General features: G+C 42.1%; 1 protein-coding gene across 3 annotated transcripts in view; it reads left to right on the top strand.

Moving 5' to 3' along the window:
- The window catches only part of LOC139536853 (LHFPL tetraspan subfamily member 6 protein), a 65,986-nt gene extending 51,664 nt beyond the window's left edge, over positions 1-14,322 (top strand). For all 3 annotated transcript variants that reach the window (XM_071337538.1, XM_071337537.1, XM_071337536.1), the window contains exons 3-4: positions 13,146-13,244; positions 13,417-14,322. In XM_071337538.1, the coding sequence (XP_071193639.1) occupies positions 13,146-13,244; positions 13,417-13,535 (218 nt within the window). In that variant the 3' untranslated portion in view covers positions 13,536-14,322. The remainder of the gene's footprint in view (positions 1-13,145; positions 13,245-13,416) is intronic.
- Positions 14,323-18,286: the final 3,964 nt, after the last annotated feature.

Below are 18,286 nucleotides of genomic sequence, written 5' to 3'. Positions count from 1 at the left end.
GGGTTGCTGCAGCTCCTCTGTGCCCTCCGAATTGTAATGACTTCATGCCCTGTTGGGCAGTTCAGTTGGCTCACCTGCGATAACCTTAGTGTTTGTGCTATCTGAAGTGAGCCGCATTAACAATATGTTGTTCTTGTGAATTCCGAGAGAACACTATTATGTTGTTCTTGTGAAAGTCACCTCAGTTCTGCTGAATGTATAGAATGCAACTAATCAAAACAGGCTGGAATTGGAATCCCCAAAGGGAGTTGGTAAGCAGTTAAAATACACTAATAATGTCACTGTGTATCTTATTCCATTAAGACAAGGTCCTCTTCCTGTATCCAAAAATAGCACTTGGCAGCTTCATAAAAGGGCAACATCAGAGCAGCTATGACGGCATATCAGTTCTGTATTTCTGAGACCCTGAGACCCTGGGTCTCGACCCCGCCCTGTGCAACTGGGTCCTGGACTTCCTGACGGGCCGCCCCCAGGTGGTGAGGGTAGGTAACAACATCTCCACCCCGCTGATCCTCAACACTGGGGCCCCACAAGGGTGCGTTCTGAGCCCTCTCCTGTACTCCCTGTTCACCCACGACTGCGTGGCCATGCACGCCTCCAACTCAATCATCAAGTTTGCGGATGACACTACAGTGGTAGGCTTGATCACCAACAACGACGAGACGGCCTACAGGGAGGAGGTGAGGGCCCTCGGAGTGTGGTGTCAGGAAAATAACCTCATACTCAACGTCAACAAAACAAAGGAGATGATTGTGGACTTCAGGAAACAGCAGAGGGAGCACCCCCCTATCCACATCGACGGGTCAGTAGTGGAGAAGGTGGAAAGTTTTAAGTTCCTCGGTGTACACATCACGGACAAACTGAACTGGTCCACCCACACAGACAGCGTTGTGAAGAAGGCGCAGCAGCGCCTCTTCAACCTCAGGAGGCTGAAGAAATTCGGCTTGTCACCAAAAGCACTCACAAACTTCTACAGATGCACAATCGAGAGCATCCTGTCGGGCTGTATCACCGCCTGGTACGGCAACTGCTCCGCCCACAACCGTAAGGCTCTCCAGAGGGTAGTGAGGTCTGCAGAACGCATCACCAGGGGCAAACTACCTGCCCTCCAGGACACCTACACCACCCGATGTCACAGGAAGGCCATAAAGATCATCAAGGACAACAACCACCCAAGCCACTGCCTGTTCACCCCGCTATCATCCAGAAGGCGAGGTCAGTACAGGTGCATCAAAGCAGGGACCGAGAGACTGAAAAACAGCTTCTATCTCAAGGCCATCAGACTGTTAAACAGCCACCACTAACATTTAGCGGCCGCTGCCAACATACTGACTCAACTCCAGCCACTTTAAAAATGGGAATTGATGGAAATTATGTAAAAATGTACCACTAGCCACTTTAAGCAATGCCACTTAATACAATGTTTACATACCCTACATTACCCATCTCATATGTATATATACTGTACTCTATATCATCTACTGCATCTTGCCATCTTTATGCAATACATGTACCACTAGCCACTTTAAACTATGCCACTTTATGTTTACATACCCTACAGTACTCATCTCATATGTATATACCGTACTCTATACCATCTACTGCATCTGCCATGCCGTTCTGTACCACCACTCATCCATATATCTTTATGTACATATTCTTTATCCCTTTACACTTGTGTGTGTGTGTAAGGTAGTAGTGTGGAATTGTTAGGTTAGATTACTGTTGGTTATTACTGCATTGTCGGAACTAGAAGCACAAGCATTTCGCTACACTCGCATTAACATCTGCTAACCATGTGTATGTGACTAATAAAATTTGATTTGATTTGATTTGATTTGGTATTTAAGCTGATTCATACAGTAAGCAGATGGCTGTCAGAGAAATGTTATAGCGGAACTACAGTAGTGCCGTTAGGGGGCCTCGGGGTTCTGTGTGAGCAATATTGTGCACTTGTTCTGTAATAATTTTGTCAAGATTCGCTTAAGCAGCTGCATGATCTATTTCAGGGAAGCAAAGTCTTCAAAGTGGTTCCATTGGCACTGGCATACCTGACAGATCTTATCTGTTACAGCCTGATAAATTGCCAGTAAAGTTGAGGATTTTGTATGCATTTGGCATATTCATATCAGGTCGAGGAAATAATGAAAAAGGTTCTCCTTTTGAAGATTATTTCCTAACAAATTTGGAGCACTATCCTTTTCCAACCATTATGAACTCAGCAAAAAAAGAAACGTCCTCTCACTGTCAACTGCATTTATTTTCAGCAAACTTAACGTGTAAATATTTGTATGAACATAACAAGATTCTACAACTGAGACATAAACTGAACAAGTTCCACAGACATGTGACTAACAGAAATTGAATAATGTGTCCCTGAACAAAGGGGGTTCAAAATCAGAAGTAACAGTCAGTATCTGGTGTGGCCACCAGCTGCATTAAGTACTGCAGTGCATCTCCTCCTCATGGACTGCACCAGATTTGCCAGTTCTTGCTGTAAGATGTTACCCCACTCTTCCACCAAGGCACGTGCAAGTTCCCGGAAATTTCGGGGGGGAATGGCCATAAACCTCACTCTCCGATCCAACAGCTCCCAGACATGTTCATTGGGATTGCGATCAGGGCTCTTCGCTGGCCATGGCACAACACTGACATTCCTGTCTTACAGGAAATCACGCACAGAACGAGCAGTATGGATGGTGGCATTGTCATGCTGAAAGGTCATGTCAGGATGAGCCTGCAGGAAGGGTACCACATGAGAGAGGAGGATGTCTTCCCTGTAATGCACAGTGTTCAGATTGCCTCCAATGACAACAAGCTCAGTCCGATGATGCTGTGACACACCGCCCCAGATCATGACGGACCCTCCACCACCAAATCGATCCCGCTCCAGAGTACAGGCCTCGGTGTAACGCTCATTCCTTCGACTATAAACGCGAATCCGACCATCACCCCTGTTGAGACAAAAACCACGACTCGTCAGTGAAGAGCACTTGTCTGGTCCAGCCAGTCCTGTCTGGGCAGTCCTGTCTGGGTTTGCCAGTCCTGTCTGGGCAGTCCTGTCTGGTCCAGCCAGTCCTGTCTGGGTTTGCCAGTCCTGTCTGGGCAGTCCTGTCTGGTCCAACCAGTCCTGTCTGGGTTTGTGCCCATAGGCGACATTATTGCCAGTGATGTCTGGTGAGGACCTGCCTTACAACAGTCCAGCCTCTGTCCACCATAGGCTGAGAGTCTGAGCACTGATGGAGGGATTGTGCGTTCCTGGTGTAACTCGGGCAGTTGTTGTTGCCATCCTCTACCTGTCCCGCAGGTGTGATGTTCGGATGTAGCGATCCTGTGCAGGTGTTGTTACACGTGGTCTGCCACTGCGAGGACAATCAGTTGTCCGTCCTGTCTCCCTGTAGCGCTGTCTTAGGCGTCTCACAGTACGGACATTGCAATTCATTGCCCTGGCCACGTCTGCATTCCTAAGGCATGTTCACGCAGATGAGCAGGGACCCTGGGCATCTTTCTTTTGGTGTTTTTCAGAGTCAGTAGAAAGGCCTCTGTAGTGTCCTAAGTTTTCATAACTGTGACCTTAATTGCCTACCGTCTGTAAGCTGTTAGTGTCTTAACGACAGTTCCACAGGTGCGTGTTCATTAATTGTTTATGGTTCATTGAACAAGCATGGGAAACAGTGTTTAAACCCTTTACAATTAATTTCTGTGAAGTTATTTGGATTTTTACGAATTATCTTTGAAAGACAGGGCCCTGAAAAAGAGACGTTTCTATTTTTGCCGAGTTTAGAATCCATTTTGCTTTTGATGTTCAGCTAAACTATTTTTCCCCCGACAGAATTGTGGGGGTTGTGTTTTCCTTCCCTACTTTCCAAGCCCTTGGCCCAACCTCATTCCATGTCTCCCCATGGTCTCTTCTAGAGTGAAAGGAAGGTCGTGGGAAACACTATAATACACTCGTTGCTGCAGGCAATGCCAATAGACAATGACAATTGACCTTTTAATTAGTATTTTAGAAAGTCTTCAAAGATGAAGTCTTCAAAAATGAATCAGACAACGATAGATTGGTTGTGGGAAATGTACTTTTGCAGCGATGTAGCAAAGCTGAAATGTGTCAGACACTGAGGATGGAAAAGTCTTACCATAATCACAGTAAGTTAGCCCAACTATTATAATCCTTATCCCTCTAGCTAATTTCCTCATTGTTCTCCCCCACATGCTCTCAAAGGCATATCCTTGGTTTGTTATTATCGTTCACATTGCTGAGCTTAATGCAAACACTGTATCATTCCCTTATCTTTGAGAGGGCTAAAGAAAAATGTAGAAAGTTGAGTCAGAGTTCATGCTGGATTAAAATATTATCTTGTTAAATGGTGGAAAAGTTAGCTTGTGTCAAGTTATTAATAGTTCAAGTTGTACAGTGTATAGCTATACAACGTTTGAGTAAAAAAGAATGATCTTTCCCCACTCTGCATTTCTCACTGCATACCATGCATACAATTAGTCTTGTGAGTGGAGTAGGCCTGTTTGGGTGAGTTTTATGAGAGGAGGGCGGTGTGAAATACGCTTCTATATCTGCTTCTACATGTGAGCAAGACAAATGAGCTGATTGTGGACTATAGGAAAAGGAGGGCCAAACAGGCCCCCATTAACATTGACGGGCGTGTTTGCCCCCAGACCATGACCCGTGGAGCGGGGTCAAGAGTTTCAAGTTCCTTATCCATATCACCAACAAACTATCATGGTCCAAACACACCAAGACAGTTGTGAAGAGGGCACGACAACACCTTTTCTCCCTCAGGAGACCGGAAAGATTTGGTATGGATCCACAGATCCTCAAAAAGTTCTACAGCTGCACCATCGAGAGCATCCTGACAGGTTGCATTACCGCCTGGTATGGCAACTGCTCGGCATCTGACCATAAGGCGCTACAGAGGGTAGTGCGTACGGCCCAGTACATCACTGGGGCCAAGCTTCCTGACATCCAGGACCTATATACTAGGCGGTGTCAGAGGAAGGCCCAAACAATTGTCAGACTCCAGTCACCCAAGTCATAGACTGTTCTCTCTGCTACCGCATGGCAAGCGGTACTGCAACGCCAAGTCTAGGACCAAAAGGCTCCTTAACAGCTTCTACCCCCAAGCCATGAGACTGCTGAACAACTAAACTAATAAAATGGCCACCCGGACTATTTACATTGACACCCTCCCCCCACTCGCTGTTTATTATCTATGCATAGTCACTTTACAAATGACCTCGATTAACCTGTACCCCCGCACATTGACTCAGTACCGTAACCCCCTGTATATAGCCTCGTTATGTACATTTCTTGTGTTACTTTTTGACTTTAGTTTATTTAGTAAATATTTAATTAAATCTATGTCTTGAACTGCATTGTTGGTTAAGGGCTTGTCAGTAAACATTTCACGGTAAGGTCTAACTACACCTGTTGTATTCGGCGCATGTGACACAACATTTGATTTGATTTTACGTGTACTTGCTGTCTGGGGTTTTAGGCTGACTTTCTGTATAGCACTTTGTGACATATTCTAACGTAAAAAGGGCTTTATAAATAAATGTGACAGATTTGATTGAAAGTACATAGTTCTAGCATTCACACCGAAATGGCCAGCATGGTTTCTTTAAAGTATTGAGAGACGGGATTCTCTAGTGATGACCTGAAGGTCTTGTGCTGAATACTCTGCAAGTATCAGGTGGAGTTGGTGCTCTACGGTAGTGTTTTAAACGGCACGCCGTTGTCATTCCAGCTGTCTCTGTGTTGTTTGGGGCTCTTGTGTTGAGTGAGCAGTTTTAAGGTCCTGTCAAGCTAGTCTTCGACAGCAGAGCCTCCTGACGGTGCGGTGCACCACCTGTTTCTGTCGAGACGTCAAGTTCAGTGAACAGTTTTAAGGTTTGGTTGTGCTGTCGAGCGACTCCGACAGAGGGCTGCCGACAGCATGCCACCTGTTCTGTGGTGAGATCAGAGAGCTGTCGGTAGGAACTCTCTCTGGGACACAACAACGGCTCGACGTTTGAATACACTCACTGCAGAGAGGGCAGCTGTTCTAGTGGGTCATCAGGCAGTTCTCCTTCCAAGACTAATACATTTTTTTATTTGACCTTTATTCAACTAGGCAAGTCAGTTAACTAGGCAAGACTATTCTAAGGGGTGCACAGATAATGACTCAACTAAAAGGAATGAACTTGCCGGTCGTGAAAACTGTGAGGATTGGAAGGAAAATCTGTGGTGAAAATCTGGTCAACGTTTCTTCTAAGAGCTAACATAGACATCTTGGAAATCTTATAGAAGTCTGAGAGACAAAATGTTGAAGTGTGTGTGTGTGTGCATGCGTGCTCTCCTAAAGAGTGGTAGAGCTCAGGACTCTGGCTGGAGTTCTTTACTGTAGTATGCATTTCACCATCCTGATTAGTAGGGCACTGTAGATAAATGTTTACCAAATCACTCAAAAGTCAGTATAATGTTAATTAGGCGTGACTCAATTTTCCCTAAACCTTCACACTATGCAGAAACCATTTAAAGGGACACCACCACTTTTTAATTTCCTATCATCTCAAGCACCATACCAGTGTCTACATAAGTAAAAACTTACGTTTTCTATGTTTTGTAGTCCAAAAGATAAGAAAAGGTCCTAAGAAAATGATTGATTAATTTAAATAGTGAAGTGTCCCTTTTTAATATTCTGTGATTGTTATCTGTTCTATTTTGTTCTATTTTTTGCCCTCTTTGTTTTTCCCACTTTGGTTTTGTTATCTGTATTATCTGATGACGTTCACAGATGGACCCTACCTCTCTATTTTATCACCTTGTTCCTTTATGTAATCCCTCAGGGCATAATGACCTATAGGTCATGTTCAGGGTGTGGTTTATTCCCAGACAGGCATTTCTCTCCTACTACTCTCTCCTGCTCTCATATACTGCAGTCAGTAGTCTGTGGACATTTCACAAAGCCTTTTAACCCAGATGAAAATGCCTTGAATGATTTGGGATTCGATTAAAGAGTAAAGGATTTTCTGGGGTTGTATTCATAAGAAATGGAGGGAGACACTTAGGCATGTGTGGAATGTCTATAGAAAGGATTTGATGCATACAGACAAAAGGGGCTTAGAGAAAGACACGATGATATAGTGGGCCTGGGCTGGCAGCAAAGTAAGAGGATGATTTGAATACAAGACATTGCAATGTATCTATCTATGCATGTGAGTGGTTTCTACTTGTGTCAGCTGGCTGAGTTATATTCGAAAAGTTCTTCAGAGGATTCTTAAATAAAAGACCTCTCCCTAAGCTCCCAATGAATTTGCTTTTCAATAAGAGTAAAACATAAATTCTTCTTCTTTTCAGGTCAGGGTTTCAGAATATTCCGAATAGAAGCCATTCCCATAACGATATTCTTAGTTAGATATAGCCCACTGCTGGTGGCACTGCAGTCATGCTTTCATCTGTAACTTCTTACAACCTCCCGAAAGTAACAGACAGACAGTCAAAGACAAACAGCATACCACCATGCAGACTATCTGTGGTGTTTCTGTATTTGACTCCAGGTTATAAACCCAGACCGCAGTGTCTGAGTGCATCCCAAATGGCAATACTTTTAAACCAGAGTACTATGGGCCCTGATCAAAAGTGGTGCACTATATAAGGAATAGGGTGCTATTTGGGACACAGCCCCAAGTCCTCCTGCCACATGCTCCAGTTGCTTGGACCTCCACTATCATCTCACCCACATCCTCACAACATCACACCTCCAAATCAACACTTTCAGTCTGGTTTAGCTACTACCATCACCGTTAAAAACATACACAGTCAGTTAGAGGGATGTTTACTGCACATAAAGTGAGATACAAGTGGTGTCCAACTTGTCACACAGTTTGAAAAGGAAGTAGCTATAGCATTTCACAAAAACAATCCTGACACCTTTCATGTGGTAAAGCAATAAGCTACAGCTGGCAGGATCATGCGCAGTGCCTTCAGTTCAGTGCCTTCACTTCAGAAAGTATCCACATCCCTTGACTTATTTCCACATTTTGTTGTGTTACAGCCTGAATTTAAAATGGATTCAATTGAGATTTCTTTGTCACTCGCCTACACACACCATAGTGGAATAATGTTTTAGGATTTTTTTAAAACAAAGTATTTAAAAATGAAAAGCTGAAATGTCTTGAGTCTATTAGTATTCAACCCCTTTGTTATGGCAAGCCTAAATACGTTCAGGAGTAACAATTTGCGTAACAAGTCACATAATAAGGTGCATGGACTCACTCTGTGTGCAATAATAGTGCTTAACATAATTTTCGAATAACTACCTCATCTCTGTACCTCACACATAGAATTATATGTAAAGTCGAGCAGTGAATTTCAAACATAGATTCAACCACAAAGACCAGGGACGTTTTCCGATGTCTCGCAAAGAAGGGCACCTAAATATAAAAAAACAGACATTGAATATCCCTTTGAGCATGGTTGTCACGCCCTGACCTTAGGTTTCTATGTTTTATGTATTATTTTGGTTAGGTCAGGGTGTGACGAGGGTGGGTATGCTTGTATGTCCTGTCTAGGGTTTTTTGTATACCATGGGGTGTTTGTTAGTCTAGGTTTATTATAGGTCTATGGTGGCCTGAATTGGTTCCCAATCAGAGACAGCTGTTTATCATTGTCTCTGATTGGGGATCCTATTTAGGTTGCCATTTCCATTTTGGTTTTGTGTGTTATTGTCTATGTGTAGTTGCATGTCAGCACTCGTTATATTAGCTTCACGTTTGTTTTGTATAGTTTGTTCACTATTCTTCGTTAAATAAAGAAGAATGTATTCAAATCACGCTGCGCCTTGGTCTCCTCACTACGACGAACGTGACAGAATAACCCACCAAACCAGGACCAAGCAGCGTGAAAAGGAGGAACAGCGCTTAATGGGGAAATGGACCTGGGAGGAGATATTAGATGGTGCAGGACCCTGGACGCAGCCGGGGGAGTAATAAAAAAATAGAAAACGCATGTTTATTTCTTTGTTTTATCTTTTACCAGATCTAATGTGTTATATTCTCCTACATTAATTTCACATTTCCACAGACGTCAAAGTGTTTCCTTTAAAATGGTATCAATAATATGTATATCCTTGCTTCAGGTCCTGAGCTACAGGCAGTTAGATTTGGGTGTCATTTTAGGCGAAAATGGGAAAAAAAGGGTCCGGTCCCATTGGTTGTAACTGTCAATTGGGTAATTGCATGGTCTTCGTAGGGGCCAAGAACTTAAATGTACCTGTTTGAGGTCCTGTTAGACAGATTCAACTTGGTTTCTCAAGGGGAGGGTGTGCGGTCTTGCCCTCTACCTGTGTCCATTCAGATAGCCTCTTTATCAGGCTAAACCTGTCCTATTTCTTTTGGGCCATTGGCCGTCTACTTGTATATTTTGTATGATATACACACGGGAAACTGTTAAGCGTGAAAAACCCAGCAGTTTTTGACATAAACAGGTGCGACTGGCACCTACTACAATACCCCATTAAATATATTGTCTTACCCATTCACCCTGAATGACACAATCCATGTCTCCTCTCATTCATCTCCACTGATTTGAAGTGGATTTAACAAGTGACATCAATAAGGGATCATAGCTTTCACCTGGTCAGTCTGTCATGGAAAGAGCAGGTGTTCTTAATGTTTTGTACGCTCAGTGTAAATCTACACCGAGCATGTCAACATGCCTTGCCTTCTGCTGACAATTACGTAATCAAAATGTGTTGTAGCCAAAATAATGTAAAGGGCTGTCTGGTAGCCTCAATAAATAGACAAAGATTTGTAGTCGAAGAAGTCATTGCACTACTATATGTACATATGTACCTCAATTTCCTTGTACCCCTGCACATTGACTTGATACTGGTACCCCGTGTATATAGTCAAGCTGTCATTGCTCATTGTGTATTTATTCCTCGTGTTACATTTTTTTCCATTATATATATTTTTTTACTTGACTTGAGACTTGACTTGAAAAACTTGTCTTGACTTGACTTGCTCTTAGAATGCATGACTTGGACTTGACTCGAGCCATTCTACTTGGGACTCAACTTGAGACTCGGAGCTTGTGACTTGAATAATAGTGAACTGGTCCCACAGACCATCAGTAACATTTCTACCTTCTTAACCCTAGCTGTAACCGTAAACCTTATCCTAACCCTAAACTTAACCCTAGCCCCAACCTTAACCCTTACCATAACCCTTATTTTAAACTTAACCCTGACCTTACATATTGTGTCAATGTATTGATTTCCCAGTCACAGAGATGTGGATGTAGGAGAGAATTGATTTTTAGAGACCAATGGTACCTGGTAAGACTTATTACTACCTGACTTTTCTCTGTCTGTATTTTCTTCCCTGCAGGTACCACCAGTCTTCTCAGTAGGGTTAGGGCTACCCTGCCCTCCATGAATAGTAACTACCTGAAGTTCACAGCACAAGTCTATAGTTGGAGACAACTGTGTATCTGAATAAAGCATGCATTTTACTTCTGTGGCCTGATTAATTTACCCTCCTCTAAACCTGTTCCACTGTAGTAAACCCCTCACCAAAGTTATAAATCGAATAAGGACGTGCAGTAGACCTGTTTTTATACTTTTGTTTAATTAAACATTTAATATATATACTATATATCTTGCGACTCCTCAACCTCCAGGAACCCCACGTAGTGCCCATCAGGAGAGGGGAAGTTGCTCCTGATGGAACTGACAAAACAGCACCACTTGGTTGTCTGGCCCCAGCCTCTATCCTCGCATGGCCCACTCCAGGCACCAGTAGGCAGGCAGAATTGCCTACAAAGAACTAAACAAATATCTGTCAGGCACAATAGATAGCAAGACATTCATGTTACTCACCTGGTAACAGGTACTGTCTCTCCCGATACCATCATTGTCATTGATAATTGTAATATGTGGGGATGGGGGATTTTCTAAAATGAATGGGTAGGTTTGAATGGGTGAAAATAGAAAGTGACAGTCCTTCCAGTTATGCTACATCCTCCACACAAAATGAATCAACATGTCTATACAAAGCCATGGGCTTTTCAGAAAGGTATGAGTACATCAGTATGGGAAAGTTTGTTTGGTAGCTAGCTAAATTGTTTCATTACTTTTTCACAATGTAGCTAGCTATTCGTATGGAAATGAATTAATGTAACGTTAACGTTAACGTGATCTGGTGACGCAAGTCAGCTAGCTAGGTAGAACCAGTCTAGCTAGCTACCAGCTAGTTACTGTCACGTTTGAAGGTAAGACCCAGGTGCAGAAAAGGTCAAAGTAGCAAAAGTTTATTATTTCGAACACAGGCAGGCAAAGGTACAGGATGTCAGGCAGGCTCAGGGTCAGGTCAGGCAGAGGTTGGTAATCCAGAGTAGTGGTTGCAAAGGTACCAGATGGCAGGCAGGGTCAAGGCAGGCAGAGGTCGGTAATCCAGAGTAGAGGGCAAAGGTACAGGACAGCAAAATATATTTAGCGTCAATGATGTCAGAATATAACGTTATGTAGTTAGCTAGTTAGCTAATAACTTGTGCCGCTAGCTACTGGTTGCTAACGGTGCCAATTAGTCTAGACAAGAGAATGACGTCACATTCCTCAACATATATTAAATAGATTTCCAATCACGACATTCTACATTCTCACGTTAACTGAGACTGTATGATCCATAAACCTAATTGTGTCTATATTTTCTGTTTCTCCTCCAACAAAATATAATTATTAGCTGTTAGCATTTGCCTTTCCCCATGTAATTAAGCTTTTTTTTATTTTTATGGAAAAGACAGCAGAGAAAAGATTTGTTTTAATTACATCAAAAACAACTTTCTCGGATATTCAAACGGAAGGCCCTTCTGATATTTGATCCTTTCCTGTGATTCGAGTGTCATTTCTTAAATGTCTCCTAAGGTCTCGCTTATGGCATAATGCTAATATTTCGCCCCCCCCCCCCCCCCTTTTTGAAAGAAAACTCGCAAACGGACGTGGCGCCATCGGTTGACCATTTAGGGAATGGAGTTCTCAGCTGAGGTGTCAAATATTGTTCAATAATATGGGTATTGACGGAAAAAGAGGAAGGGGAAAAACTCACTTTAGTTAAGATGCATTGGCCAATCAAAACATATCGTTGTGTCTTTAGTAAATTCCAAAATGACACTGCATAATTTTTTTACGCCCTTTTTCTCCCCAATTTTGTAATATCCAATTACGATGTCTCATCGCTGCAACTCCCCAATCAAGCTCGAGTGAGGCGAAAGTTGAGTCATGCGTCCTCTGAAATATGACCTGCCAAGCCGCACTGCTTCTTAACACCAGCTCGCTTAACCCCGGAAGCCAGCTGCACCAATATATCAGAGGAAACACCATTCAACTGACAACCGAAGTCAGCTCACAGGCCTACCACAAGGAGTCTCTAGAGCGTGATGAGCCAAGCAAAGCCCCCTCGAGTCGCTAGAGCGCGATGATCCAAGCAAAGCTCCCCCTATCAAACCCTCCCCAAACTCGGACGCTGGCCCAATTGTGCGCCGTCCTATGGTACTCGCAGTCACGTCCGGTTGTGACACCTGGATCGAACCCCAGGCTGTAGTGACGCCGTAACACTGCGATGCAGTGCCTTAGACACTACATTATTTACCATTCATTGCTGTTGGGCAAAACATAATCTGAAACACAACCAAAATAAACTGCAAATGCTTGATGTAGTCATTGCGTGCTTAGAATATGGGACCAAATGCTAAATTTAATACTATAAGTGAATTAGTCCAAATCCTTATGACACCTTCAAATGAGGGGACTAGATAAATAAAATGCATTAATTTGTAAATGGTAAAACAGATATGTATGAAAATACCCTCGAATAAAAGGTGACATTCTGTACTGGTTCCTCATATAACACATTTGATCTCAAATCTAAAATGCTGGAGAAAAAGTTTTGCCTTCACTGCCCACATAAATATGCTGGGAAGTGTTCGTAGGCTCTTGATGAAAGTACCATCTCAGGAAATCATGTGACATAGTGGAACGTGTTATCTTTTTAACTTAAGTGGTTTTGAATAATGCAAGCTGCACTATTCACTGTATGATGGGTTTGTTATGACATAGCTTAGCACACGCTCTCTCTCTCTCTCTGTACAGCGTTGCTGATTGGGTCGGGGTGTGCACTCTACCCTCTAGGTTGGGACAGTGAGGAAGTCCGACAGACATGCAGCAACAGATCCAACCAGTTTGAGCTTGGTACGGGTCAAACATCTACACACAGTCACATCCACACAACATCATCATATTCAAGTCACACGTTGATAATCAACAAGTCATTCAATTTGGTCACAGCTCATATTATGCTATGTTAGCTCTGATTTTAATTCACTGTTTGTGTCGTCTGTCTGTCCTGTCTGTGTGTATCCAGGTTCTTGTGAGATTGGCTGGGCGTTCTACTGCACAGGAGCAGGGGCAGCAGCAGCCATGATGTTATGTACCTGGATGGCCTGCTTCGCTGGGAAGAGAAAGAAGCAGTACCCGTACTGATGGCATCAAGGCAGGGCGGCCATGATGACAACTTGAAACAACACTTGAGACTCAGAGCAAGGGAGAATATCAGGGGGACAGAGTCTGTAGGCTAGCTATGCACTCTGTCATAAGTGAAAAGTAAAAGAGCGGACCACCTTGTGCTGTATTTGATGCTGCAGTAGAAAGCAATACACAACACACGTAATGAGACACTCCATCGTTCTGCAGAGCACTTCAAAGAGTGGAGTCCACATACTTGGTTGTCATTGACAGCAAGAGCAACAACATGTGTTTCCATCTCTCTTTTCTTTTTTCCATGTTTTGTTTGGTTGCTCCTCTATCCACCCTCCAGTCTGTCGTGTTCCAGTCCCTGTACTACAACTCTTCATCGTAACTGAAGTAATGGCACAACCTGTGGTAAAGAGAAATTACTCTACTTTTGATGTTACTTTGTTATTGTGAGTATTTTATATCTTGTATTTAATTAATATGTTTTGGGCCCCCACGTTGGCTTAGTGTTGCCTTAAATATATAAACCTTTACTGGTAACTTGCAATAATTTTGAACTGTTATCATGTCTATTTACAGTATATCTATAAACAGGGACTACTGAAGTCCCTCACCATGTGCATCTGTCAAATATGAATGATGTATGTTTTTGTGTATTATGTTTATTGTATTACGACAACATATTCGCACCTTTTGTACGAAACACTATGTCTAATTTGACTTGGTTTTGTAAATACGTTGTATATAGATATTGTTACTTTGAAGTCTTAATTAACAAATAAAACGTTCAGCAGTGGAGAAGTTGTAGTTACACTGTAGCGCCGCTTTATCTGAACTGAATCACTTGGCATCAGCCAAGTGGTTATGGTGATTCATATGCTTGGTTAATCCTGGTTAAAATGATCTGTCATGTTTATCTTTATTGATGATGGTCTAGCTCTAACAACATTCAGTGGCTGTTATGAGCTCCGTTGGAGGTTAGGCTTTACTGCGAACAGCGGGAAGAGAGGGGAATGAACCATTCAACAGATGCTGCTGGAGGTAAATCATGAGTAAGGGTTAACGCACACCTCTTCACTAGTCCCACAAACCACTGCTCATGCTCTTTGCAAAACGCCTGGCTATTTAGTGAAAAGTCAATAATAAATTGAGGGTTAAGTGATTTTTCGCAGATGGTTTTAAAAGTGTTCTATATCACCAAACTGTTGTCTAGAGAGTGTGATGTCATTGGTCCACTGCCAGACCTTTAGTAAACACACCACTTCATTGAAGGACACAGCCTGCAGCTAAAGGCAATAGAAAATCAATATAACACACGGTCAGTTCAATAAGTCTCTCAATGTCTTATTTTTCACTTCAAATGGTAATTTGGTTAATTGATCATGTGTTATGTGACTCTCCCTCAGCCTTTTGATGGACAGTGATTACTTTCAAATCTCACTTTCAGAAAGAGAGACTAGAGGTTGAGAAAGAGGGAGGGCACATGTGCTCTCGACGAGGGTGGCTGTGTAGTTGAGGACCTCCGGGGAACTCGTCACTAAATTGATTTTGACAATGATATTTCGCAATTTTGGCGCATAATTATTCTCATGCAAGTGAGAGGCAGCTTTGTTACAACAAAAAATAAATGTATCCGGGATAGCCGTAAATCAAAGTGCGCAAAGGATTCACTGCTGACACAACCACCCAAGTTTAGCAAGAAAATGAACGCTTCTCACAGGCCAGATAGGCCAGCCATGCCAGATACTGCCACTGGCGAGCCCACACTGAGCATTCTTGCCTCAGAAATCTGAGCAATTTGTGTGTCCCTGCAAAATAAGAATCATCAGAAATTAAGACCACGATGGAAAAAATGAGGGGGAAATGTATACGCTGAGCAACCGTGTTGGCGAAGCAAAGGACCGTATAGCAACATTGGAAAATGCTGCCATCACAGTGAAAGACCAGATAGAAGAAATCCAGAAAGAAATGCAAAAATGTATCATTTGGATAACAGAGATAATATTAAAATCTTGGGCGGTCCTGAGATGGCAGAAAACAAGGACATGATACCCCAACCTACAGGAGATTCTGACCATGCTGGAACAACATGGTCAACATGCTGCGTTAGGGGAAGGAGGATATTTTCCAGGCAGTAAGAGGAAGAGAAAGAAGACATGGCAGCCCAGCTAGCACATTTGGCTCCTTGGAAGTTGTGGGAACATACGTTTTCGGTTTCCCATTGTTTCTGGGAACAAAGCCATGAGTTACCTGATGGGTAAAACGTTCTGAAAACGGAGGTCAAAATTCTGCCTGTTCTGGGAACGTTCATTTATTTGTAGGCTGCAGGGAGGTTCTGAGAACATTTTACTATGGTTCCCTGAAAGTTTTCCTGGAAGATTTTATTAACATTCTCAGAACGGAAATTATAGAATATATGAAGGTAGATAAATAACGTTTTGAGAACATGTTTCAACAACATTGCTAGCTTAGTTGAACTGTTTTGAACACCAAGCAGAAATAGGACACATGGAAACTAATTTCCTTAGGCATTAATCATGCAAAAATATATTTATATATTGTGGCACAGCATCAGTGAGATTTAAAACAATGAGTAAGATTTGAACCCAAGGTCTTCGGTTCTCTATCCATGGGAATTTGTCCACTGCACCATCAGTATAGAGCTAACATGCCTTGTTTTTTAACCTTTCTAGCGCAGGCGTTCCGCTTGCGACCCACCTCGACAACATCCGGTGAAATTGCAGAGCGTGAAATTGAAATGACAGAAATATAAATATTTAACATTCATGAAAATACAAGTGCTATACATCAAAATAAAGTTTAACTTCTTGTTAATCCAGCCGCTGTGTCAGATTTTAAAAAGGCTTTACGGCGAAAGCACACCATGCGATTATCTGAGGACAGCGCCCCGCATACAAAAGCATGAAAAACATATTTCAACCAGGCAGGTGCGCCACGAAAGTCAGAAATAGCGATATAATAAATGCCTTACCTTTGAAGGTCCCAGTTACATCACAAATGGTCCTTTTGTTCGATAAAGTTCTTCTTTATATCCATAAAAACTCTGTTTAGCTGGCGCGCTTCAGTCAATAATCCACCGGTTTCCCTCCTTCAAAATGCATACAAAATGAATCCCAAACGTTACCAATAAACTTATCCAAACAAGTCAAACAACTTTTATAATCAAACCTTAGGTACCCTAATACGTAAATAAACGATAAAATTTAAGACGGAGAATAGTATGTTCATTACCGGAGATAAATAACAAAGAACGTGTTTCATCCACGCGCATGGAAAAAACTAGAGCCAAAATGGGAGCCACTTAGAAAAACTACAACTTCTAGCTAATTTTTCCAAAACCCAGCCTGAAACTCTTTCTAAAGACTGTTGACATCTAGTGGAAGCCCTAGGAACTGCAATCTGGGAGGACTTCGCCTCATAACAAACATGAAAGCCATTGGAAACAGTGGTAGGCTGAAATTGTATTTTTGGGGGATGGTTTGTCCTCAGGGTTTCGCCTGCCATATCAGTTCTGTTAAACTCACAGACATTATCTTAAATGTCCTGAGAACATGATTTTAAATACACTACCGGTCAAAAGTTTTAGAACATCTACTCATTCAAGGGTTGTTCTTTGTTTTTTGTTTTTTAAATTTTCTACATTGTAGAATAATAGTGAAGACATCAAAACTATGAAATAACACATATGGAATCATGTAGTAACCACAAAAGTGTTAAACAACTCAAAGTATATTTTAGATTCTTCAAATAGCCACCCTTTTCCTTGATGACAGCTTTGCACACTCAGCTTTGCACACTCAGCTTTGCAGACCAGAGGATGGCCTTTAAACAGGTGAAAACAGATCTGAAATGGTGGGGGATTGAGTTAGTTCTGCATTTCCCTGCTATACTGGAGATCAAGCACAAGTTTGACTCACCAGATGAAGCATCAGCCTTCATCCAGAGATGCACCACCAGGGAGGACTGTTGAATCCAGAATTCTGTTGGAATCAGGACCATCAAGGACTGTCAAATAAAGTTATTTATTTTAGCCATTGCTATGATTATTTCTTACCATGTTGGTTTAGAATATAGGTAGAGTTATTGGCCTACTGGAATGAGTCATCTTTATCTTTTTTCTTTTATAGCCTCTCTCCTAATTTAAGTTACTGGAGTTGGATTTGTGGGGGGGTCTAATTTTCAGAAATGGAAATTAGACCAAAAAGTAAAGCAGTTGTCTGAGAATGGTGCTGGGCCATCTGTCTTATAATGAAAAGTTGATGAAGAGGCTTTAAATAAAGTTTAAAATCCAGGTCATGTGACATGATCATCCAAAATACAGGGCTCTACTTATGTGACAGAAAGCCTTCAAAAAGCCTACTATAACTGATATGGGTATTGCAGATGCATAGAGTGTCAGGTTGTCGGAGAGTCAAATTAGGGTGACTCTCTTAAATTTATAAATTCCATTTACAGTGCATTCGGAAAGTATTCAGACCCCTTGACTTTTTCCACATTTTGTTACCTTACAGCCTTATTCTAAAATGGATTATATTGTTTTTTCCCCTCATCAATCTTCAAACAATACCCCATAATGACAAAGCAAAAACAGGTTTCTAGCATTTTTTACAAATGTAAAAAAAAAAAAAAAAAAATGAAATATCACATTTACATAAGTATTCAGACACTTTACTCAGTACTTTTTTGAAGCACTTTTGGCAGCGATTACAGCCTTGAGTCTTCTTGGGTATGGCTCTACA

The sequence above is a fragment of the Salvelinus alpinus genome, chromosome 13, assembly GCF_045679555.1.
Source record: "Salvelinus alpinus chromosome 13, SLU_Salpinus.1, whole genome shotgun sequence".
Lineage (NCBI taxonomy): Eukaryota > Metazoa > Chordata > Actinopteri > Salmoniformes > Salmonidae > Salvelinus > Salvelinus alpinus.
This window is presented reverse-complemented; position numbering and strand designations above follow the sequence as displayed.